The sequence below is a fragment of the Panthera leo genome, chromosome E2, assembly GCF_018350215.1.
Source record: "Panthera leo isolate Ple1 chromosome E2, P.leo_Ple1_pat1.1, whole genome shotgun sequence".
NCBI lineage: Eukaryota > Metazoa > Chordata > Mammalia > Carnivora > Felidae > Panthera > Panthera leo.
This window is the reverse complement of record NC_056693.1, coordinates 8,094,897-8,120,472: the sequence shown is the minus strand read 5'-3', so window position 1 is coordinate 8,120,472 and position 25,576 is coordinate 8,094,897. Positions and strand designations below refer to the sequence as shown.

The 25,576-nt window shown below is 51.5% G+C and overlaps 2 protein-coding genes across 7 annotated transcripts in view; one reads left to right on the top strand and one right to left on the bottom strand.

The window, feature by feature from the left end:
* Positions 1 to 435: 435 nt before the first annotated feature.
* On the top strand, positions 436 to 9,951 carry SIGLEC11 (sialic acid binding Ig like lectin 11). Of its 4 annotated transcripts, none has more exons than XM_042920489.1 (9): positions 436 to 668; positions 755 to 1,135; positions 1,533 to 1,817; positions 2,017 to 2,064; positions 5,586 to 5,843; positions 5,934 to 6,221; positions 6,477 to 6,558; positions 6,845 to 6,926; positions 8,674 to 9,951. In XM_042920489.1, exons 1-9 carry the CDS (start codon positions 632 to 634, stop codon positions 8,863 to 8,865), a joined length of 1,653 nt encoding a protein of 550 aa, XP_042776423.1. In that variant the 5' UTR covers positions 436 to 631; the 3' UTR covers positions 8,866 to 9,951. The 4 variants fall into 4 exon arrangements, with proteins under 4 accessions (XP_042776423.1, XP_042776420.1, XP_042776421.1 ...); XM_042920486.1 differs by having other exon boundaries at positions 572 to 668; positions 1,533 to 1,778; XM_042920487.1 differs by having other exon boundaries at positions 572 to 668; positions 6,482 to 6,558; positions 8,674 to 8,778.
* Positions 9,952 to 14,432: 4,481 nt separating this feature from the next.
* Positions 14,433 to 25,576, bottom strand: part of VRK3 (VRK serine/threonine kinase 3) — a 36,024-nt gene continuing 24,880 nt past the window's right edge. For all 3 annotated transcript variants that reach the window (XM_042920558.1, XM_042920559.1, XM_042920560.1), the window contains exons 13-15: positions 21,664 to 21,722; positions 17,219 to 17,367; positions 14,433 to 14,795 (exon numbers count right to left, since the gene is read on the bottom strand). In XM_042920558.1, the coding sequence (XP_042776492.1) occupies positions 17,219 to 17,367; positions 21,664 to 21,722 (208 nt within the window). In that variant the 3' untranslated portion in view covers positions 14,433 to 14,795. The remainder of the gene's footprint in view (positions 14,796 to 17,218; positions 17,368 to 21,663; positions 21,723 to 25,576) is intronic.

The window sequence follows — 25,576 nt, the reverse complement described above, 5'->3', positions numbered from 1 at the left end:
GGAAAGAAAAGGAGAAAGAAAGAAAGAAAGAAAGAGGAAGGAAAGTGAGAAAGAAAGAAAAAGAAGGAAAGAAAGAGGAAAGAAAAGGAGAAAGAAAGAAAGAGGAAGGAAAGTGAGAAAGAAAGAAAAAGAAGGAAAGAAAGAGGAAAGAAAAGGAGAAAGAAAGAAGGAAAGAAAGAAAGAAAGAAAGAGGAAGGAAAGTGAGAAAGAAAGAAAAAGAAGGAAAGAAAGAGGAAAGAAAAGGAGAAAGAAAGAAGGAAAGAAAGAAAGAAAGGATGAATTCTGCCTCCAGTACCTCACCTGGAGCCCTTACTCACTGACTCCCCCGAGAGCCCCCACTGCCAGGACTGCCCTTCCCCCCTCCCCCGAGGCTGGAACAGGGCTCCTTCCCTGTTGAAGCCCAGCCTTGAACCCTTTCTGCCCTGTTGCTGCCTTCTGTGAAAGGAGAAGTTGCAAGAAGGGATTCTCCGGGACATTGCGGTTCCCTTCCTGCGGTTCCCCTTCTGTGGATGGTCACTATCCACTTCTTCCCCCACAAGAAGCTTCCTGTCGGAGCTTCCTTCCAGGACAGACAGGCACGCCTAGAAGCCAGACCGTTCGGTGGCGGGCCAGGCCCCCGGGGACCCCAGAGATGCTGCTGCCGTTGCTGCTGCCGCTGCTGTGGGCAGGTGAGTGGGTTGAGGGCCGGGGTGGGGGGGGGGGGGCGGGCAGGGGCTTCGCCTGTCACTGTCGCTGAGCCTCAGTGTGCCCCCAGGGTCCCTGCAGGAGAATCCCGGGTACAAGCTGCAGGTGCAGAAGTCCGTGACGGTGCAGGAGGGCCTGTGTGTCCGCGTTCCCTGCACCGTCTCCTACCCCGGGGTTCGCAGGAGCCCCTCTGCACCTGTTTACGGCTCCTGGTTCCGGAAAACCTATAACCCCAAAGGGGATGTTCTCATGGCCACAAACAAGCCTGCCAAGGGCGCAAAGAGGAAGAACAGATTTTCATTTCACCTCGCCGGAGACCCTGGGGACAGGGACTGCTCCCTGAACATCACAGACGCCCAGAAGGGAGACAGTGGAAAGTATTATTTTCAACTGGACACAGGTTCCATGAGACGCAGTTACCAAAGTGACCTGCTCACTGTGACTGTAAGAGGTATGGAGGGGCCCCGAGAGTCCATGACAGGGATGGGGGAGCACGTCTTCGAGGGCAGACACGGACCTCCTGCTGCTCACCTTTTTTTTTTTTTTTTTTTTTTTTAAGTTTATTTATTTATTTTTGAGAGAGAGAGAGAGAGAATCCCTAGCAGGCTCCGCACTGTCAGCGTGGAGCCCTGCCCAATGTGGGGCTCGAACCCACAAACCGAACCGTGAGATCACGACCTGAGCTGAAGTCAGATGCTTAACCGACTGAGCCCCCCCCCCCCCACCCAGGCGCCCCCGGTGCTCACCTTTAAGGGGGGAGCAGTGGAGCGTGGTCAATTTAGGGTTGGGGTGCCTCTTTCAGAGGCACACACAGAGGGGTCCCCTCTGGTCTCGTGTCTCCTCTCCAGCGCTGACACAGACCCCGGATATCCGTATCGAGGAGCCCCTGGCGTCTGGCTCTCCCAGCCACCTCACATGCTCTGTGCCCGGGGTCTGTGATGGGGTGACCCCCCTCACCCTCTCCTGGACGGGAGCTGCGCTCGGACCTCTGGGACTGGACCTGGAGGCCTATAACTCCTCGGAGCTCCTGCTCACCCCCCGTCCGCAGGACCACGGCACCAACCTCACCTGTCATGTGACCTTCCCCAGGGCTGGTGTGAGCACGCAAAGCACCATTACGCTCAACGTCTCCTGTGAGAGTGGGGGAGGGGGGAGGGGGGCAGGGGCAGGACTCAGTTGTCTGCAGATGCCTGCGGGGCAGGGGGCTCCGAGGGGCTGCAGGGAGGACACGGGACTTGTCTGTTTCTATTTCCATTTCTGCGTCTCCTGGGGGCGGGCGGCGGGGGAAGGGCCAGCTTTGACTCTACTCCTCTCCGTGTCTCTCTGTCCTAGATGCTCCACAGAACTTGACCATCGGCATCTCCCGAGGGAATTGCACAGGTGGGTCCAAGGGCCTCGAAGCCAACCCGGGAGGGCCAGGGCGATGCACAGCGAGAGCAGAGTCAGGAGGCTTCCCTTTCGCTGTGTGACGGATTGTTTTCGCTTACTATTCATTAGCCGCCAAGACAACTTGTCAAATACGTGCACGTTATCACGACAAAATGAACACCTCGGTGGTCAGTGACGAGGTTAAGAACTAGAACAGGGGCGCCTGGCTGGCTCAGTCGGTGGAGTGTGCAACTCTCGATCTCAGGGTCGTGAGTTCGAGCTGCACATTGGGCATAGAGGTACTTAAAAAAAAAAAAAAAAAGAACAGCAACCCCACTTTTGGAACACCCTAAATGCTCCTTCCTAATTTCAGCCCCTTTCATCCGGCCTCAGAGAAAGCCATCACACGGGATGCTGTGTTATCATTCTTTCTACTTAATTTTACTTTAAAGTTTATTTATTACAAATGTTTTATGTTTATTTATTTTTTGAGGGAGAGAGAGAGACTGAGGTTGAGCAGGGGAGGGGCAGAGAGGGAGACACAGAACCCGAAGCAGGCTCCAGGCTCTAAGCTGTCAGCACAGAGCCCAACATGGGGCTTGAACCCACCAACTGTGAGATCACGACCTGAGGCAAAGTCGGGCACGTAACTGACTGAGCCACCCAGGCGCCCCTATTTATTTATTTTGAGAGAGAGAGAGAGAGCACGAGTGAGCCAGAGTGGGGGGAGGAGCAGAGAGAGAGGGAGAGAGAGAGAATTCCAAGCAGGATCCACGAGGGGCTCGATCTCCTAAACTGTGAGATCGTGACGTAAGCCAAAATCAAGAGTCAGATGCTTAACCACTTGAGTCACCCAAATGCCTCTATTTTACTTTGTTTTTGACGAAGGTATAATTGATGAATAAATTGTATATATTTCAAGTGTACAACGTGATGATTTGATATAGGTAGATTCGATATGTGTAGGTTTGATATACGTTTACTCTGCTAAAGGATTCACACAATCTAGTTAATTAACACATCCACGTATCTTCTTTTTTTTCTTACCATTTTACCAAATATGTTGGAATCTCTACACGATGTTTGCTTGCCAGTGTTTTTGAAAGCTTATGTGACACAGGACTGAAACATACGTGTTCCTCTCTGACGTCTGAGTTATCTTTTTAAGTTGAAATTCAGCTCCCGTCCCATAAAATCAGCCCTTTCAAAGTGAGCAAGTTCGGTGACATTTAGGACATTTGCGATGTTGTGAAACCACCGCTGTATGTAGCTGCAAGGCATTCTCGTCACCCCCCCTAAAAAGCCCTGTACCCATTAGCAATAACTCCCTATTTCCCGCTCCCTGCAGCCCCTGGCCACTAATCAACTTTCTTTGGCCGTGAACTTGCCTCTTCCGGATATTTTATATAAATGGAATCTTACAGCATGTGGTCTTTTGGTCTGGCTTCTTCCACTTAGCGTGATGTTTTCTTTTATATATCCGTCTATCTCTATCTCTATCTCTATATACAGTTTATCTCACAGTTTATTTTTGAGGGGGAGGGCAGAGAGAGAGAGAGAGAGAGAGGATCCCAAGCAGGCTCCACACCATCAATTTGTGGAGCTGGACTCAGGGCTTAAACCCACGAACCATGAGATCATGACCTGAGCTGAAGTCGGACGTTCAACCGACTGAGCCCCCCAGGCGCCCCTCACGTTCCATTTCCAACAGGCACTTGAGTTGTCCACGGTTTTCAGTTTTCATGATAATGCCGCTTGGAACATTCCCCTTGTCAGCAGAAGAGCCTTTCTTTAAGGCACGTAGATTTCTCAGGGATCTTGCGACGATGCAGATGTGACTCAGGAGGCGTGTGTGGCCTCTGGTTCTGCATTCTTTTTTTTGTTTTTTATGTTTACTTTTGAGAGAGAGAACACTCAGGTAGGTGCGCATGAGCGTGAGCAGGGGAGGAGCAGAGAGAGAGGAGGAAAGAGGATCTGAAGCCGGTTCTGTGCTGACAGCAGGGAGCCTGACAGGGGGCCTGAACTCATGACCATGAGATCATAACTTGAGCCGAAGTTGGAGGCTTAAGCGACAGAGCCATCCAGGCGCCCCATGGTTCTGCCTTTCTAACCAGCTCCTGGAGGGTGCCAGGGTACCCCGGGGGGATGGGACTGTGAATTTCATGCCCAGGAACAAAACTGTGGGATTTTAGGGACGTGTATTTCAATGTTACTAGATAAGGCTACTATGGAATAGCTCTGGAAGGCCACACAAGAAACTGGCAATAAGTGTTGCCTTTGACGAGAGGAATTTGTTGCCTGCAGCGTTAGTTACCATGGAAGGGAGACTTCTCTCAGAACACCCCTTCCTCCTTTGTGACTTTTAGAATGCAAAATGTGGACATCCCACTCATCCTGAGACATCGGGGGGGGGGGGGGGGGGGTGAAAGGAGGTGAAGAGGTAGAGGTCAAGTCCTGAAGAGCCTTGAAGGGTTTGGTATTCGAAGTTTGGGCACTTGAGCCAGGGGTGTTCAGCAGCTGGGGAAAGAGAGAGAAGTGTAGCGAAGGGCGTGTGCCTTGAAGAAGCCAGTGTCCATCGGTGGATGGACAGATAGACACAACGTGGCCCATCCATGCAATGAACATGATTCTGCCATAGAAATGAGTCCAGCACTGGGGCGCCTGGGTGGCTCAGTCAGTTAAGCATCCAACTGTAGATTTCTGTTCAGCTCATGACCTCACAGTTCGTGGGACCGAGCCCTGCGACGGGTTCTGTGCCGACAGCACGGGGATTGGGATTCTCTCTCTCCTTCTCTCTCCGCTCCTTGCCCGCTCTCACATGGTTGCTGGATTGCGCGTGCTCATTCTCTCTCAAAATAAATAAATTTTTAAAAAAGAAGGAAAGAAAGAAAGGGAGTGTAGCGCTGACAGGTGCTACAAGGCGGTGAACCTTGGAAACATCATACCGCAAGGCACACAAAAGCCCACAGTGGTATATGATTCTATTTGGATACAATGTCCAGAATAGACAGATCTGTGGAGACAGAAAGTAGGTTAGGGGTTGCCAGGGGCTGGGGGACGGGAGCAACGGAGGAGGCAGCCGAGGGGTGCCTTTTTTGGGGGTGATGAAAAAGTTCTGAAACTGATTGTGGTAATGGTCACCGCAGGACTCCTTTTTAAGTGGTATATACACGGAATTGCATGGTATGTGAATTATATCACAATAAAGCTGCTTAAAAACTACTTGTGGTTGGCGCGCCTGGGTGGTTCAGGTCATGAGCACGCGGTTCGTGAGTTCGAGACCCGCGTCGGGCTCTGTGCTGACAGCTCAGAGGCTGCTTTGGATTCTGTCTCCCTCTCTCTCTGCCCTCCCCTACTTGCACTCTCTCTCTCTCTCTCAAAAATAAATAAACATTAAAAAAAAACCACACACACACAAAAAACCCACCCGTGGAGATCCCTTCCCAACTTATGGAAAATGGAGAGGAGAGAGAAATAGGCCTCGGCCCTGGGCTGGGGGTGCTCACCCTCGCTCTTTCTCTCTCTTCCTCCAGAACTGAAATACCCGGGGAATGGCTCATCTCTTCCAGTCCTGGAAGGGGAATCTGTGCTCCTGGTCTGTGTCGCCGACAGCAACCCTCCGGCCACACTGAGCTGGGCCCAGGGGAGCCAGACTCTGAGCCCGTCCCAGCCTTGGAAGCCCGGGGTCCTGGAGCTGCCCCGAGTGGAGTTGGGCCACGAAGGCGAATTCACCTGCCGAGCTCAGCACGCTCTGGGCTCGCAGCACGTCTCCCTGCGTCTCTCTGTGGTCTGTGAGTGTGGGGACCCCCGGGGGGGGGGCGGGACGCCCGGGGCCTGGGGAGCAGAGGCGTCGCTGACCCTGCCCCTCCCACCCCCTGCAGGCCCCCCGCGGCTGCTCGGCCCCTCCTGCTCCTGGGAGGGCGAGGGGCTGGGCTGCACCTGCTCCGCCCGTGCCCGGCCGGCCCCCACCCTGCGCTGGAGGCTGGGGGAGGGGCTGTTGGAGGGGAACCACAGCGACGCCTCCTGGACCGTCACCTCCAGCTCCGAGGGGCCCTGGGCCAACAGCTCCCTGAGCCTCAGGGGGCCGCTGCGCTCTGACCTCAGACTCGCCTGCGAGGCCCGGAATGAGCACGGGGCCCAGAGCACCGCCGTCCTGGTGTTGCTGCCAGGTCTGGGGGCTGTGGGGGAAGGGTGGGCAGAGACGGGGGAGAAAGGAGTCTGCATCCTAGAGAAGACGGTCTGGGTGGGCGTGGGGCCGTGGTCTGGATGGGAAGGGGTGAGAGAGAGGAGGAAGGAGGGGGGCAGAGTCCGGGTTTTCTGCAGGTTGGGGGATGAAGAGCATGAGAGCCCAAGTTTGCGGGAGGCAGGGGCACAAGCGGCCTGGGGCTTGGAGGGGACTCACCGGAAACCTCACTCCTCTGCAGCGCAGCCTCTGCTTGGGAGAGGATTCGTTCTGGGGGCTGCCGGGGGCCTGCTCTGTCTCTGTCCTTGCCTCATCTTCTTCATGTGAGTGTTGTCCCTGGGAGAGAGGGCGGGTGCGCGGGTTGGAAGGGGTCCGCGTCCTACGGTCCCAGGCGGCCCCAGCGGGAGGAGCCCTGGTGGTGCCGAGGCTTCGAGATTGGGGCACTGGGGCAGAGAATCAAAGGAGGGCTGATGCCGCCCTGATCACTCCTGTTTGCGCGGGCCGGCGGGCTCCGTGCGTCCCCTCCTCCGGCCGCGCTCAGCCTTGCCAGCCTCTTAAGCAGGGGGCAGTGGCTCACTCCAGGCTGACAGGTCCCGGCCTCCCCCGCAGAGTGAAGACCCGCAGGAAGCAGGCCCCAGAGACAGCAGCTGGTGGCAAGGAAGCCGCCTGCATGTTGGGTCCCATCTCCTGGGTGAGTGCTGAGCCCTCTGTCCGTCGGGGTCCCATGTGGCCACCACCCTGGGATGGCCACGGCCACACCCTAGAAGACTTAGATGGTCATCGCGCTCGGACAGGCTTTTGGTCTGGGGTCCCCATCAACTCAGTCACCCAATCCAGCCACATGGGAGTCGCTTGCCCCTCTGCTCTCCGACTCACCTTGTGGAGCCTGTCCACCTTGCACAGCCTGTCCAGCTTCCTGTGGACCCTGCACCCTCCCCACCCCCACCTCCTCAGGTCTCTCTGGACCCCGGACCCACTTTCCCTTCCTTCCCCTCTCTCCTCCCTAACACAGGATGCCAGGGAGATCCCACCCCGCAAATAATTATTGCCAACTACAAAGTTCAGGGGTCCCCAAGACGCTCTCAGCTTCAATAGTTCACCAGAAGGACTCCGAACTCACTGAAATCTGTTAGATGCCCACCAGGGAAGCTCACCCTGGCCACGTGTCCAGGTTTCTATCGGAGGGTTGGTGACATAGGCATGGAGCCCCTGTATGGCTCATCTTTGTTGTTGGTGTCCAGCCCCTCTAGAGGTCAAGCCGATACTGTGTGGCCCGAGGCCTCACCAGAAATCACGTTATTAACATAAGCTGTTTGGGGCGTGGTGAGCGCTTGACCGCACAATATCCTTTGATTGAAAAAATATATATATTTATTTTGAGAGAGAGAGAGACAAGAGTGCAAGCGGGGGAGGGGCAGAGAGAGAGAGAGAGAGAGAGAGAGAATATGCCAAGCAGGTTCTGCACGGTCAGTGCAGAACCAGACGCAGGGTCGATCCCACAAACCGTGAGATCATCATGACCTGAGCCGAAATCAAGAGTCAGATGCTGGGTGGCTCAGTCAGTTAAGCATGTGACTTCGGCTCAGGTCATGATCTCCCTGTCCATGAGTTCGAGTCCTGCATCGGGCTCTGTGCTGACAGCCTGGAGCCTGCTTCGGATTCTGTGCCTCCCTCTCGGTGCCCCCCCCCTCTCAAAAACGAATAAACATTAAAAAAAAAAAAAAAGAGTCGGACACTAAACTGACTGAGCCACTCAGGTGCCCCAACATTGGTTTTAATTGATTTTAATGTCTGTGCTACAATTTTGTTATAGAGTTTGCCTAAATTTCTGAGATGTGGAGTGGTCCCTGAGGGCAGTTCGGTTCTTCGCAAATCCCTGTCCTTTTCCCACCACCCGCCCCATTTCTGTGCATCCTATCTCAATTTGCTATTAGATAGTAGTATAATTGACTACTACCTTAATGTCAGTGCCCCCGACTGCAAGCTAGTGGGAGGTAATGGATGAGGTCTACTTTGTTCCCCATTGAGTAGCCAGGGTCTGACACGGGACAGCTCTTCCATAAGGGGGCAGGAACTGGGGCCAGAGAGACCTGGGCATTGGTCTTGGCCCTACCAACAACTGAATGTGTGATTTGGGAATATTTACCTAGACTCGGTTTCTTCACCTGATGAATGGGGCTAATAGTGCCTCCCTGATGGCTTGTGGTGAGGCATCTAGGAGCCTGGCAATTGATTGCCAAGGACGAGACATTCTTACTCTCACGTATTTATTGAATGAGTGAGTGAGTGAATGAATGAATGGGGGCTCAGCCAATGCTTGTGGAATGAATGATGAAAGACTAAGTGGTTTCCAGCTTCCAGGTTTGCTCGTGGGTCCCCCTCGCTATCTGCCAGCTCCTGTTATCCTAATTTGACCCCCTTCTTTCCCCTCCATTCAGGGTTACCAGCATGAGGATCGGTCAAGCACCCCCCTAGACCACCCGCCCCCAGCCATGGCCGCTCCCTCCTCGGAGGAGGAAAAGGAGCCCTACTACGCTTCTCTCACCTTCCATGGGCTGAAGCCCTGGAACCTTCCGGACCCGGAGGCCACCAGCACCACCGAGTATTCAGAGATCAAGATCTGCAAGTGACGCCTCCAGCCAGCTCCTGCAACCGCTGGCTAGAGGGCTCAGGGCTTCTCAGGAAGGGACACCTCCGGGACAATTCCTGAGTGAATAGTTTTCCACAGAAACGGGTCGCCAACCGGTGTGGTGTGTTGGCATCCACCTGTGTGGGGATGGGCACAGCTGGGCTCACATTTCAGCCAGTCACCGATAAATTACAAGCCGGTGCAGAGAGAGCATTTTGCCCGAGGTCACGGGCTCTTCCCAGGGTAACTGACCTGGTCAGGAGGATTCCTGACCCGCCCCCCGCCCCGCCCCACTCTGAGCCTGCTTTCTGGAAACCCAACTTGTGTATTGTCACCACACGGAAAACCATTCCCGGATTTTCTGCAATAAATGACAGGTTATCTAAATTATATACCCTCCTTCTTTGTACGTCCCGGATGTTTTTGGTTCTCCTTAACAGTTGTTTCTTCTTCTTGTAGAATTCGCTTATGGGATTCCTTGCGGTTAGGATCTGTGTTTCATTTACATTGTAAAATGTGTTAACCTTAAAAGAAAAACTGCCAGCTTCGTTACCAGCAAAAATGGGTTCGTTGGGGAAGAAAAGAGAATTGCAGTTGTGGGCACACAACTTGCAACAAAACCGTAGGCAAGTCTAGGGAAGGGAGAGGAACACGTTTAATGGAGAAAAGGGGCCAATGGGGGAAGGCTTGGAAGTATGCTGGCTTCCCATTGGCTGAACTTTGGGGGCAGGGGTGGGGATAAGAAAAGCCTCTCCGCTTCCCGCTGGGTTCGTAGAGCAGTAGCCCCACGCAAGGCCCACCCCGCGCAAGGTCAAGTCGGCCTCTTCCGGTTGGGTCTGCAATTGATTATGCGTGGCAGTGCGTTAGCGCTCTCGCGGCCAAATCCTCCCGACTGCACTGTAGCGCAGTTTCTTGCTATTAATTTTCACTATAGTTTTTACAGTGGTCACATCCAATTTATTTTTTTCCATTGAATGTCCGTTTAATTTCTTCTACTGTGTCCATTAATGAGAAAACGCGCTCAATCTTAGCATTAGACTTCGGCTCAGGTCATGATGTCGCGGTTCGTGAGTTCGAGCCCCGCGTCGGGCTCTGTGCTGACAGCTCAGAGCCTGGAGCCTGCTTCGGATTCTGCATCTCCCTCTCTCTCTCCCCTCCCCCGTTCATGCTCTGTCTCTGTCTAAAAAAATAAACATTAAAGAAAAAATTAAAAAAATTTTTTTGATGTGTCAATGGGCACCTGGCCGGTTCAGTCAGTGGAGCATGTGACTCTTGATCTCAGAGTCGTGGGTTCGAGCCCCATGGTGTAGAGATTACTTAAAAATAAAAATCTAAAAAAAAAAAAAAAAAGAAAGTGCTGTGTCGAATTGTATCTTTCACAGCACAATTTGCTTAGCTGCATCTCTTGATCAATAACTTTTAAAAATGGTGTCTCCTGAGAAAATAAGTGCATTTATTCTCATGTCATACCCCTTCTTCAACACTATATAGGAGGATTCCATTTGTCCTCATGCTGGGGGTTAGTGACATTAATGTAAAAGAATAAAATCCTTCAGGGATAAAATCGTTTTGAAAAGGGCATCGTGGAAATGCAGGAACTATCCACTTCAAGTCAGAAATTCTCTTCCTGTTCTAAGTAGTATCTCCTTTAAGAATAGCATTGACACAGGGTGCCTGGGTGGCTCAGTCGGTTAAGTGACCGACTTTGGATCAAGTCATGATGTCAAGGTTCCTGAGTTTGAGCCCCGTGTGGGGCTCTGTGCTGACAGCTCAGAGCCTGAAGCCTGCTTCGGATTCTGTGTCCCCTCTCTCTTGGCACCTCCCCTGCTTGCACTCTGTCTCTGTCTCTCTCAAAAACAAACATTAAACAAAAAATTTAAAAAAAAAAAGTGTTGGCACGTAAAGAGATAAATTTTTCATCAATTCTTTCAACACATTCAAGATATTCTTGTAAACATGGAAAAAACACTTGGGACACGTGGGTGAGTCAGTTGGTTAAGTGTCAGACTCCTGATTTTGGCTCAGGTTCATGAGTTTCAGCCCTGCACTGGGCTCCTTGATGACAGCATGGATCCTGCTTGGGATTCATCGCCCCCCCACCCCAGCCCCACCTTGTGCTGCCCCTCCCCCACTGGCTCTCCCTGTCTCAAAATAAATAAATAAACTTAAGGAAAAAAAAAAACCCACAGAGAACTTAACATCATTTTCTGTTCTTTCAATTGGCATAATCCTATTGCTAACCAGATATCGGGTATAATTCTTTTAAAAAATATTTTTTCAATGTCTGTTTTTGAGAGAGAGACAGAGCATGAGCAGGGGAGGGGCAGAGAGAGAGGGAGACACAGAATCCGAAGCAGGCTCCAGGCTCCGAGCTGTCAGCACAGAGCCGGACGCGGGGCTCGAACTCACAAACTGTGAGATCACCACCTGAGTTGAAGTCGGACGTTTAACCGACTGAGCCACCCAGGCACCTCAAGAAAAATATTTAAGCAAAGAGAAATGATTTGTCGTCAGATGCCTACTGGGGCCGTTCTTATAGACATACTACATACCTGCGTGTATTGAAGGCTCAGAGGTGTCCTGCAGTAAAAGTGATTTTAAAAAAAACCCCACCACCAACACCTGTACCACAAACATCTAACTCTGGGCCAGGGTCTAGTTTGGGGGCAGAGGCGAGGCATAGAGGACAAAGGGTGGGCTTCAGCCACCATCAACCACATGGTGGCATGTGATTTCTACTCCCCTGGGCCATGTGATTCTCATCTAATGCCGATGACAGCACCCTCCTCTTTCAGAGGTTGGGGGACAAGCTGCCAAAACACACAAGGTCAAGGACAGGGCTCTGCAGACAGACAAAGGCAGGATCAGAGACAATGTGGACAGTATCCTAGATGAGAAATCCTCTCGCTGCCTGAGCAGCACCGGGTCCTGGCTGGCTTTTCTCGCTCAGATACGAGGGCAGAGGACAGAGGGGCTGCCGGAACTGGGCAAGTGCGCTGAGTGGCCAGAGGATGGGAGGGTCAGGTGCTGACATTGAGACCGTCCTGTTACCTGATTTGGGGCCCTGAAGGGCAGCTGATGTCCCTGTAATGTTGCGGACTCATGAACAAAGAGAGGTTTTGAGCAGGAGATTTTCAGACGAGTTTTCTTTCTCGTTGAGGAACATCCCCTTCTGGAAAGTGCTACACACGCCTGCTTTCACCCAGGAAGTGATCATCAGTCTGCCAATCTCCCCTGCCTGCCTTGGTCAGGCAAGAATCAGGGTGAATTAGAGCAGGCTCCTCCCCGACCCAGCCTCTGACCTCCCCATTCCAAAGTAATGGTGGACGATTCCAGATCTTTAAGACTGAGTCTGGGAGGTGAGCGTACCCTCCCTGTTCTGAATCCCTTCCAGTCTACCCACTGGCCGGGCTGCCTCTGAAATCTCTCCCCAGGCCCTCTCTTCCTCCAGCTACAGCCATTGCCTGGGCCTCACCGTCCCAGGGGGGCGGCTGCGCCAGCCTCCTCCACGCTCTCTGTCCGGACTCTCTGTAAAGGTACCCCTGTCCCTGGTCCCCTTGGTCTCCATCACAGCACCATGCCTTTTCTCCAGCATGTGGAGCACAACTCAGTCATCTCATTCAATGCCTTCCCCTTCCACTGGCCTGGAGGTTCCACCAACTCAAAGACCTCGGTGTGTCTTGTTCATCAGGATCCTCTGTGCAGCATGATGTGTGTCACACAGCACAAATTCAAGAAATACCTGCTGAATATTTGTTGAATAAGAGGAAGGATCAATGTATGGATGGGAGAATGAGGGGATGGAGGAATGGATGAAAGGTGGGTGGGAGGGTGGATGATGGAACAGTATATGGAAGGATGGATGGAGAGATGGAAGAATGACTGGGTGCATCAACAGATGGAGGGATTGGCAGGTGGATGGCTGGATGGCTGGATGAATAAATGGACAGGTGGATGGCTGATTACATGGAAGGATGGATGGATAAGTGGATGGATGAATAAATGGATAGGTGGATGGCTTGATTCAATGGATGGATGGATAGATGGATGGATGGATGGATGGATGGATGGATGGATGGATGGATAAATGGATGGATGAATAAATGGATAGGTGGATGGTTGGTTAAATGGATGGATGGATGGATGGATAAGCGGATGGATGAATAGATGGATAGGTGGATGGCTGATTAAATGGATGGATGGATGGATGGATGGATGAATAGATGGATAGGTGGATGGTTGGTTAAATGGGTGGATGGATGGATAAGCGGATGGATGAATAGATGGATAGGTGGATGGCTGATTACATGGAAGGATGGATGGATAAGTGGATGGATGAATAAATGGATAGGTGGATGGCTGATTCAATGGATGGATGGATAGATGGATGGATGGATGGATGGATGGATGGATGGATGGATAAATGGATGGATGAATAAATGGATAGGTGGATGGCTGGCTAAATGGCTGAATAAGTGGATGGATGAATAGATGGATAGGTGGATGGCTGATTACATGGATGGATGGATGGATGGATGGATGGATGGATGGATAAATGGATGGATGAATAAATGGATAGGTGGATGGTTGGTTAAATGGACGGATGGATGGATAAGCGGATGGATGAATAGATGGATAGGTGGATGGCTGATTAAATGGATGGATGGATGGATGGATGGATGATGGATGGATGAATAGATGGATAGGTGGATGGTTGGCTAAATGGATGGCTGGATAAGTGGATGGATGAATAAATGGATAGGTGGATGGCTGATTAAATGGATGGATGGATAGATGGATGGATGGATGGATGGATGGATGGATGGATGGATGGATAAATGGATGGATGAATAGATGGATAGGTGGATGGCTGATTAAATGGATGGATGGATGGATGGATGGATAAATGGATGGATGGATGGATGAATAAATGGATAGGTGGATGGTTGGCTAAATGGATGGATGGATAGATGAATGGATGGATGGATGAATAAATGGATAGGTGGATGGTTGGCTAAATGGATGGATGGATGGATGAATAAATGGATAGGTGGATGGTTGGCTAAATGGATGGATGGATAGATGAATGGATGGACGGATGAATAAATGGATAGGTGGATGGTTGGCTAAATGGATGGATGGATGGATGAATAAATGGATAGGTGGATGGTTGGCTAAATGGATGGATGGATGGATGGGTGGATGGATGGATTGATGGATAAATGGATGGATGAATAAATGGATAGCAGGATGGTTATAAATGGGTGGGTGGGTGGGTGGATGGATGTAAGAATGGTTGGCTGGCTAAATGGATGGGTGGATGGATGGATGGATGGATGGATGGATGGATGGATGGAAGAATGGGTGGCTGGCTAAATGGATGGATGAATAAATGGCTGTGTGAATGGGTGGATGGGTGGATGGATGGATGGGCATCTACATGAAACTTTGGACAGATGGATAGAAGCGTGGATAGATGGATGAAAGATGAAAGGGATGGATAGATGGAGAAAAAAGAAGCCAACTTTTCCAAAAGGAGCTTCTTTTGTAGACACTTATTATCCAAGCTCCAGTGAAACAATTTATTACCAAATCATAGCAGTGCCAATAGTAGCGGGAAGGGTGCCGACTGAGGGGGCTGGCTCACCCCCGACCATGAGCTGGGGGTCTTCTCTGTCCACAACCCCAGAGGCTGGTAGGTGACGATGGCTGAAAGGATGAGACAATCGAAAGGAGGAATTCACATTATCTGGAGTCTAACTGCTGGGTTCCCTGATGCTAATCAAGACTGATTCATAGTGATGCTTAAAGAAGCAGCAGGCATGCACATTCAAGGGATCTTTCTAGAAGCGTATCTGTGATACTACAGCAGGCCTTGAGTCACATTTCTTGTTTGGGTTTTTTTCTATTTCAAACCATGAGTTGAAAGATCTGGAAGACAATAAAAATGGCTTGTTAGTGTCCTAGTCATTTAAGGAGCACCCATTAAGCCCCTACGGGCACTTTCTAGAGACTGGAAATACTACCATGAACAAGACCTTTGTTGGACTTATGATTTGAGAGAGTGGGTAAAGATGTTACAAATTAACTTCCCTCAAGAAGGGGACAGCGCTGTGCAGAAAACAGGTGAGGTGGTGACAGCGGGTGGGGAAGTGCCTCACTGGGGCAGTGAGGGAAGGCCCAGGTCTGAGCTCCTAGGATGAGAAGGAACCAGTCATTGAAAAATGAAGCGGGGTGGAGAACACCTGGGTGGCTCAATCGGCTAAGTGTCCGACTTCGGCTCAGGCCATGATCTCATGGTTTGTGAGTTCAAGCCCCATGTTGGGCTTTGCACTGATAGTGCAGAGCCTGCTTCGGATTCTCTGTCTCCCTGCCCCTCTGCCCCCCAAAGTAAACATTAAAGACGAAGGGAAAGTGTGTTCCAGACTGTGAGAATGGCAAGTACAAAGGTCCTGAGGTGGGATCAAGCTTGGCCTGGTTTAGAATCTGAGGGGAGGACAGTGGGGCTGGCACAGAGTGGACTTGGGGTGTCAGCCATGCAGGCCAAGGCAAGGAGCTGTCATAAAGCAAGAGGTGAGATGATCTTCAAATTATTCCAAGGTCACCAGGCTCTTTGATTAGCATCCCCTTATTAAGTCCCTAAGTAAGGGACAAACCTGCTACTTACTCAGTTTCAGACCCAAAACATGATGACCCCGAAAGGGGCTGTTGGGTTTCCAGTTTTTGTGGGTTTTTTTTGATGTTTCATTTATTTTTGAGAGACAGAGAGAGAGAGAGGGAGAGAGAGAGAGAGAGAGACAGAGTGCAAGTGGGGGAGGGGCAGAGAGAGAGGGAGACCCAGAATCCGAAGCGGGCTCCAGGCTCTGAGCTGCGAGCACACAGCCCAACGCCGGAGACCGGCAACCGCCTGGAGGGACAGGGTGGGTGGGCGAGGGGTGCGGGGGGGTAGAGGGGCCACGGGGACAGCTAGGGGTATGGCGCATCTGTGTAATGAGCTGGAGTGACAGGCAGCGGGCAAGCTCCGTGGGTGGTCAAGGTCATGCCTTTGCTTTCGCAGGGACTCTGTGGTGGGGGCCGGCTGTGCCTCGTGGGGTGCTGCGTGGTACCCCCAGCCTCTACCCACTCGATGCTGGGGGTACCCTTTCCCCAGTTGTGACAACCAAAAGTGTCCCCAGATACCCCCTACGGGCAACATGGCCTCCCTCTGAGGACCGCTGACTTAGACACACACTGAACTTTGATTTCGGGCAGCCACGAAGACAGACGTTACAGCTCCACGGACAGACCACGGCCTCGGGGAAGCCTCTCTTCAGAACACGTCCATACGGCCTTGCCAGAATTAACTGTCGGGTGAACTTAGTTTCATTTTGACCTTCCCCGAAGTTCTGTGCACTCCCGCCCAGGGCTAATGGGAGTGTAGACAGGTACAGCCCCGCTAGAGAGGATCCAGTTCTCGCAAAAGAAGAACCCCATGCACAGACACGCGTGCACACCCCAGCGAGGCCTGTGCACGCAGGTGTTCAAGGCAACGTGGCTTGTAAAACAGAAACCAAGCAAATGCCAGCCACTGGTCATAAAGAGTATCCTTCTGGGGCGCCTGGGTGACTCGGTTGGTTGAGCGTCTGACTCTTGATTTCGGCTCAGGTCATGATCTCACGGTTCATGAGTTTGAGCCCCAAGTTGGGCTCTGCGCTGACAGCACGGAACCTGCCTGGGATTCTTTCTCTCTCTCCCTGCCCCTCCCCCACTTATTCTCTCTCTTTCTCTCAAAATAAATAAATAAGCTTAAAAAAAAAAAAGAGCATCCTTGCAATCCACAACGGAATATGGTGGCTCCATAAACAAGGTCATGGGTGTTCTGTGCTGACAGAGAAGGGCCGTGAGACAGACCGAGAAGCACAGGGCAAAGTGCATCACTGGGAACAGAACCAGCGAGGTTTGTGATGGGGGCGGGGGGGGGGGACAGGTGGCGCCGACCCACAGGACAGCAGAGGCTACAGGTGGATGGAGAGAGGGATAGAGAAACAGAGGGATGAAGAGACAGAAAGATGGAGAGATGAGGACGTGTTGACTCTGTTTTCCCGGCCTTGAATCCAGTCATGCCTACGGCTTCCCCCTTGGAACTTTCTAGCCACAAGCGCCAATCAATTGGCCCTTTTCCTTCGAGCCAATTTGAGCCAGGTTTCTGCTATGTGCGATTCCCCGAGGGCTGGATGGTTCAAGAACCCTGTGGAAAAATCCAGCATTTAACTGGGAGGTCGGCCCTGATGGAAACCTTAAATGGCATCTGGGGAGCAGGGCTGGCGGAGGTGAGGGAGGGGGAAGACTCACAAACTGCTCCTACCGGAACCCACCTATGGTACCATCTGGAGGTCCAGGGGGTCGTAGGCTGACAGCCGCAGATCCCGCAGCAGGGCTTCTAGATTGTTCCTCAGCATGGTGTAGGGCGGCTTCTCGTCGTACTTCAGGGCCATCACCACCTTCAGGTACTCCTGCAGGGTCTCTGCGGTCAAGACACCCCCCCACCATAGGAGAGACCTGAGAGGGGCCTCCAACTCAGAGCCGGGGGGGCTGTGCCCAGTCTCCACCACGGTGCCCATTTGCTCAGTGCTTCCTCTGTGCCTGCAACCGCCTTAGGCACTTAGATTAAAAAAGATTTTTTTGGGGGGGGAAGAGCGCCTGGGTGGCTCAGTCAGTTGGGCATCCACTTCGGCTCAGGTCATGATCTCGCAGATCATGAGTTCGAGCCCCGCGTTGGAGGCTGCTTCCCATTCTATGTCTCCCTCTCTCTCTGCCCTTCCCTTGTTCATGCTCTGTCTCTCTCTCAAAAATGAACATTAAAAAAAAAATTTTTTTTTAAGATTTTATTATTGGGGCGCCTGGGTGGCTCAGTCGGTTAAGCGGCCGACTTCGGCTCAGGTCATGATCTCACAGTCTGTGAGTTCAAGCCCCGCGTCGGGCTCTGTGCTGACAGCTCAGAGCCTGGAGCCTGTTTCAGATTCTGTGTCTCCCTCTCTCTGACCCTCCCCTGTTTATGCTCTGTCTCTCCCTGTCTCAAAAATAAAAATAAAATGTAAAAAAAAAAAAGTAAAGATTTTATTTTATTTTTTTTGGTAAAACATCAAATGTATGCAACGGGAGAATGGCATCCCCAACACCAGCCTACCCAGTTTGAATGATCAGCTCACAGCCGACCTGGTTCATCAAGACCCCTACCACTTCCTTCCGGTATTTTTTTTTTTTTTTTTATATTTATTTTTGAGATCGAGAGACAGAGTGTGAGCAGGGGACGGGCAGAGAGAGAGGGGCAGAGCTGTCAGCACAGAGCCCGACGCGGGGCTCGAACCCACAAACCGCGAGGTCATGGCCTGAGTCGAAGTCAGGGGCTTAACCGATGGAGCCACCCCGGCGCCCCGCCCCAGTAATGTTTGAAAGCAAATCCCAGCTAACGATATCATTTTACCTCTAAATGTTTAGTGTGTATCTCTAAAACAAGGGTGGGCAAGCTTTTGCCAGGATAAACAGGTGCAGCCTTGTAGGTGGGGCGGGGGTCTATGCAACATGACATGTAAGCCGGTAGGCACGGCGATGAGCCAAGACAGGTTTGCTACCGGGCGCGGCAGCCTGAATTTTAGATAAGTTTCACGTACCATGAAATGTTCTTTTGATTTTTTTCCCCAGCTGTTTCCTAAGAGGATTTTTAAAAAGAGTTTCATTCATTTCTTTATTTTTTGAGAGAAGGAGAGAGAGAATTCTAAATAGACTCTGCACCGTCAGTGTGGAGCCCGATGCGGGGCTTGAAGTCATGAACTGTTGAGATCATGACCTGAGCTGAAATCAAGAGTCAGTCGCTCAATGGACTGAGCCACCCAGGGGCCCTGAGGATTTTTTTCTAATGTTTGTTCATTTTTGAGAAAGAAAGCGTGAGTGGGGGAGGGGCAGAGAGATTGGGGTCAGAGGATCCAAAACAGGCTCTGTGCTGACAGCGGAGAGCCCGACGTGGGGCCTGAACTCACGAACTGTGAGATCATGACCTGAGCCGAAGTCAGAGGCTCAACCGAGATGAGCCACCCGGGTGCACCCACAGCTATTTCAAAACGTGAAACAATTCTTAGTTCACTGGTTTACAGAAAACAGGCAGCGAAGGGGGGCCAGGTCTGGCTCGGGCAGTCGGTGGAGCATGTGGGCTCTCGATCTCGGGGTCCACGTGGTTAGTTCAAGCCCCACGAGTGGCACAGAGTTTACATAAAATAAAAAAACAACAAGCCCCCCGACAGGTAGCGGGCCCAGGGACGCAGTTTAAAAGGGCTACTTTGGGGGCGCCTGGGTAGCCCAGTCGGTTGAGTGGCTGACTTCGGCTCAGGTCATGATCTCACGGTTCACGAGTTTGAGCCCCACATTGGGCTCTGTGCTGACAGCTCGGAGCCTGAGGCCTGCTTCGGATTCTGTGTCTCTCTCTCTCTCTGCCCCTCCCCTGCTTCAGTTCTCTCTTCTCTCTCTCAAAAATAAATAAACAAAAAAAGTGCCAATCATGATATCAATAATAACATTCATAATAGCCCCCGCTTGGGGACCGCCCATAGCAGGCTGCGCTCTGAGCTGAAGTGCATGCACATTTAATTAGGGTTGCAGCAGAAGTTGAGGCAGCGCCTGAGCCTCCGGACAGAGGGTTCTGCATGGAGTGCTCGGGGCAACTTGGGAGGTGGGGGGCTATTATTAACCTTATTTTACTCAATGCGGAGGCTGAGGCTTAGAGGGGCACATTTACCCTCTGCTGGTCCCCTGGCTGGTAGCACAGGTCTGCCTGAATGCAGGACTGGGTGGCGGGGTGGCGAAATTCCTTCTCCAGCAGGGCCGCCCCGCCCCAAATGGCGTCTCTCAAGCCCCTCCCAGCTGCACCCCAGGGGGACAGGCTCAGGGAGGCTGAGCTGCAGTGAACTAACGGGGTGGGGGGGCCTTATTCTTCCTGGGGCGAGAACTCAAGGCTGGAGGGGAAAGTGACTTGAGCAGCACAGCCATGTGATCCCAGGATTTCAGGTAATTAACAAATGAGCCCTGGGCACGTGGGGGGCTCCCTCTGTTGAACGTCCGACTTTGGCTCAGGTCATGACAGGGTTCGTGGGTTCCAGACCCGGGTCGGGCTCTGTGCTGACAGCTCAGAGCCTGCAGCCTGCGTCGGATTCTGTGTCTCTCTCTGTCTCTTCCCCTCCCCTGCTTGTGCTCTGTCTCTCTCCCTCAAAAATAAATAAAAACATAAAAAAAAAAAATTTTTTTTTAAATGAGCCCTTACAGAGCTGGAGGGGACAAGTTATCCATTTCTTTCAGCCTCATGTTTAAATTTTTTTTTTTTTTAACGTGTATTTATTTTTGAGACAGAGAGAGACAGAGCATGAACGGGGGAGGGTCAGAGATAGAGGGAGACACAGAATCTGAAACAGGCCCCAGGCTCTGGGCTGTCAGCACAGAGCCCAACGCGGGGCTCGAACCCACGAACCATGAGATCATGACCTGAGCTGAAGTCAGTGCTTAACCGACTGAGCCACCCAGGCGCCCCTCGGCCTCATGTTCAGAGAGCAATGCAGAAGTTCTACAGAGGCAACACTAGGAAAAAAAAGAAAAACAAAGACACAGCCTAAAACTCCAGTAATGGGGACTGGCCATGAAAATGATGGTGTAGGGGCGACTGGCTGGCTCAGTGGGTTGAGAGTCAGACTCTGGATTTTGGCTCAGGTCATGATCCCAGCCAGAGTCTTGGGATTGAGCTCTGTGTTGGGCTTTGCGCTGGGCACGGAGTCTACTTAAGGTTCTCTCTCCCTGTCCCTCTGCCCCTCTCCCCTACTGGCGTGCTCTCTCTCTCTCAAAATAAAAAAATAAATAAAAATAAAAAACAAAAAACAAAACGAGGTTGTAGTGGATCTAGGAATAAGAACACAAAAGCCAATGTTAATTAATGAAAAAAACAAGATGTTGGGGACGTGGGAGGCTTGGTTCATTAAGCTTCTGACTCTTGGTTTTGGCTCAGGTCACGATCTCATCGTTCGTGCGATCGAGCCCCATGTCGTGCTCTGCACTGACAGCCTGCTTGGGATTTTTCTCTCTCTCTTTCTCTCTCAAAACAAATAAATAAACTTAAAAAAAAATGCAAATTGACCAAAATGTACGTAAGGCAAGCTTATTTTCATTTTGTACGTGTCCCTCTGCCATGTCCGCTGCCTCTCCCATCCTGAAGTGGAGATACCTGGCCACCCACTGAGTCTGGGTTGGCCTCGGGATTTGCTTGAATGTGGCCGAGTGCCGTCCAGGGACCCCCATGCTTTGTAGCTTCCGTCCCTGCCCTCTTGGAAAGCTGCCTGAACAGTGCCTCGGGAAGCAGCCCGGAGCTGAGGCCTCCCAGCGTCAGCGCCAATCGCCAGACAGGAGAGAGGTGCACTTGAACGAGCCCGCCCCAGTCGAGCCGCCGGCTGGCAGCAGCAACGTGAATTCCCCTCCCCCACTCCCCCATAAGACCGGGAGAAGGTTCACCCGGCTGAACCCGGCCCCCACTCCAATCCTTAACAAATTTTCAGAGAAATACAATACTGTGTGTGTGGTTGTGTATGTGAGTGTGTGTTATTCTTATTCGGAGATGCTTCTGAATTTTGGGGGGAAGGTTTTTTGTTTTTCTAGAACAGGCATGTATGCACATGCAGCTTGGAAAACTCAAAGAAAGAAAGGTGTGTGAGGGGACAACAGCCGGATGGACCCAGGCCACCTGGTCCCGCTATGGCCCCCAACTGTTCCTTCCCTCTTCAGGACATACCTGAGGGACTGATCCGGCGACTGCACTGTCCCACGAGGGCCTCCGGGTTGTCAAGAAACCTGACAGGACAGAGGTGTATGCAAGAGGTCTTTTAGGGAGGCGAGAGCAAACTTTTTTTTTTCTTTAAGTTTATTTATTTTGAGAGAGAGAGAGAGAGAGAGAGAGAGAGAGAAGAAGAAGTGGGGGAGGGGCAGAAAGAGGGAGAGAGAATCCCAGGCAGGCTCTGTGATGTCAGCGCAGAGGCCCGATGCGGGCCTCGAACTCACAGACCACGACATCATGATCTGAGCTGAGATCGAGAGTCGGATGCTCCACTGACTGAGCCACCGGGGCTCCCCAGGAGAGCCAATTTTTAAAACAGAAAGTCTAGGGGCACCTGGGTGGCTCAGTCGGTTAAGCGTCCAACCCCAGATTTTGGCTCAGGTCATGATCTTGTGGTTTATGAGTTCAAGCCCCACACCGGGCTCCACGCTGGCATCATGGAGCCTGCTTGGGATTCTCTCTCTCTCTCTCTCTCTCTCTCTCTCTCTGCCCCTCCCCAGCTCACTCTCTAAGTAAATAAACTTTAAAAAAATAAAAAATAAGTAAAACAGAATGTCTACCAGATGTACAGTAGACTCTTGTTAATTGTGGTAGTTATGCCCTGTAGCGTGGTCTCAAATACGTAATTAGTGAATTCTAAACCATGCTTCTAGGGGAAACGTAGCATCACGTTCCTGCAAGGTTCTGGTTACAATGTTTTTATAAACTGATCACTACTTAATTTTGTCTTAGGTGTGTCTGTGCTTAAAGATACTGTGTTTGGGGCACCTGGGTGGCTCAGTCGGTTAAGCGACCAACTTCAGCTCAGGTCACGATCTCACAGTTGGTGGGTTCGAGCCCCGCGTCGGGCTCTGTGCTGACAGCTCAGAGCTTGGAGCCTGCTTGGGATTCTGTGTCTCCCTCTCTCTCTGCCCCTCCCCTGCTCGTGCTCTGTCTCTCTCTCTCTCTCAAAAGTAAATAAACATTAAAAAACCTTTTTTTAAAAAAAGATAGCATGTTTACTATAATGTTTACTTAATCACATTGAGCTCACAGCCAACTATTTTCTCTGTAAGGCACATCCCAGCCTTCTTGCACCTAGGAACACTAGACAGCTCTTTAGCACCATGCATGGGGCTATTTTTTTTTTTTTTTTTTTTTTTTTGAGAGAGAAACAAGAGTACAAACAGGGGAGGGACAGAGAGAGAGGGAGACACAGAATTCAAAGAAAGCTCCAGGCTTTGGGCTGTCAGCACAGAGCCCGATGCAGGGCTCGAACTCATGAACTGCAAGATCATGACCCGAACAGAAGTCAGACGCTTAGCCATCATTTTAAACCGCAAAATCGTAGGGGGCGCCTGGGTGGCTCAGTCTGTTGAGCATCCAACTTCGGCTCAGGTCATGATCTCACAGTTTGTGAGTTCAAGCCCCGCATCAGGCTGGCTGCTATCAGCACAGAGCCTGCTTTGGATCCTCTGTCCCTCTCTCTCTCTGCCCCTCCCCCAGCTTGCACTCTCTCTCAAAAATGATTAAACCTTAAAAAAAGTAATAGCAAAATCATCAACAAGAACATCTGGAAAATGGGCATTAAACAGACTCCATGAAGGACCCCTGTTTATCCTGAGATCTGAAATGAGAAGGCAGAGCATCACCTCGTTTGAGCTCAGCTGGGCCTGTGTGCATTAGACAACTCAAAATTGTCTCCACTCTGTGTGTCTGAGGAGGCCTGGGAAGCACTGCGAGTGCTGATTCTGGGGTGACACATGCATTTTAGTGAGCAGGTGAATTCACAAATATGGAATCTGTGACTAACGAGGACTACCTTTCTTTCTATAAACGCACACGTGTACTTGCAAACACACACACACACACACACACACACACACACACACACACCCTCTTGGACTACTCCAGGAAAACAAATTCATCCAATTCCAGGGTGCCTGGGTGGCTTAGTCGGTTAAGCATCTGACTCCTGGTTTAGGTTCAGGTCAGGATCTCACAGTTTGTGAGATCGAGCCCCGTGTCGGGCTCTGTTTGGTTCTCTCTCTGCCCCTCTCCTGCTTGTGTGCGCATGCACTCCTGCTCTCCCAAAACAAGTAAATACGCATTAAAAAAAAAAAAAAAAAAAAGAAAGAAAGAAATTCATCTACCTTCTTTGCTCCATTCTCACTTGGAATCTCCACTATCCACCCAGTGCCTGGGGGTGCTGTCTTTGCCTCCCCCAACTGCAGGCCGAAGTCCCCAAGCTCCACCCTCTTGCTCCCCAACCCTCTCTGTCCCATCCCCTTTCTGGTCCAGTTCAGGCCTTATCCTACCTCCTTGGACCTCAACTTCCTCCCCAGCTTCCTGCACATTCCCCACATGGCCCTGCAGAGTTTCTCTGCCCAGAACGGACTCTGTCCCTTCCTACTCACAGCCCTCAGGGGACTCCCCGGGGCCCTGGGGGAAAACCCCTGGCACACAAGGCTGCCAGCCCCTGTGGCCTTGTCTCTCTGGCTTCCTTCCTCCCTCCCATCTCACACTCCAGCAGCACCAAACGCCTTCTAGTCCCCTAACTAGGTCAAGCATCCGTGCCCATCTCCTGGCCTCAGCATGTTGCTTCCTCTGCCCTGGACAGCTTTCTCCTAGTTTGACCCCTGGCCGTGGCTGCTCTCCCTTCAGGACACTGCTTGAGGGCTGGTCTCTGGAAGTCTCCCATGACCCCTCCAGGCAGAGAAAACAGATCCCGCCCGATGGCCTGTGTGCTCTGTGCATAGTCCACGGACACCCCAAGGCACTGTCAGGACACAGGAAGGGCTGGGTCTGACCTTCGTGTCTCCTGGCATCCTCAGGACGTGTGCGGCGAATGGCTGAGTGATGGCACCAAAGTCTGTACCCCTAGGATGTTGTAAATTGTATAAGCGACTCTACCACTGGCTGTCGGTGTCCGTAGGACGTCCTTGCCCAGACAGAACCCTTAAGAGCAGGGAACGAATTCGACCAGCACCTGTGCTTTCCCAGAAAGGGACTTGAACACCAGAAAGCCTTGAGGAATTAAAACGTCTCTTTTTCTTTCCCTCATTCATTCCATCCTGAACTTGAATGTACAAAAACTGAATAAATGTTGAACGAACGGAAAAAGGCCATGCACACCAGTAGGGCGCCCTAGAGGCCGTTAGGTTCCAAAAATGTGCATGTGGCAATACCGCCCCCTCGCGGTCCTTTTTGTCACTGCCTCGAATCACGGGACAGGGGCTGGGTGGAGCGTCTATAATGAGCACATCACCACCATCACCACCCCCTGCTGAGATTCTTGATGTTTCAGACCTTCCCTCTGTGGTTGTGGTCAGGCTCCGGGGCTCGGGAATGAACTCATACTTAAATCACGGGATGTTAAAATTATTACTAGGACCTATTTTATTTAAAAATGTTTATTTATTTTGAGAACAAGAGAGAGTGTGCACGAGCACACGAGCAGGGGAGGAGCAGAGAGAGATACGGAGAGAGAGAATCCCAAGTTTGCAGAGCCCGACACGGGGCTCGCTCCCATGAACTGTGAGATTGTGACCCGAGCCGAAATCAAGAGTCAGATGCTCAACCAACTGAGCCATCCAGGTGCCCCTCGGGCCTATTTTCTTTACTCTGGACCAATTTGGCAAGTGTACAGCCTTCTAGAGAAGCATATCCCGTTCACTGATTATCTCTTGTGAAGGGGAAGGTGGCAGAGATGTGAAAAGGGGGATAGGGCTGTTCTGGGGAGTTAGAGGAAGTAGTGGCCGGAGCCTCAATGGGTGATTTCACTGGCGACAAGCAGTGCCCTCAGCTGATTCACATCTGGGTCTCCAGCATTTCCCTGGCACAAAAATGCCGCCAGGAGACAAGTTCTGAATGAATGAATAGGTCATGTATG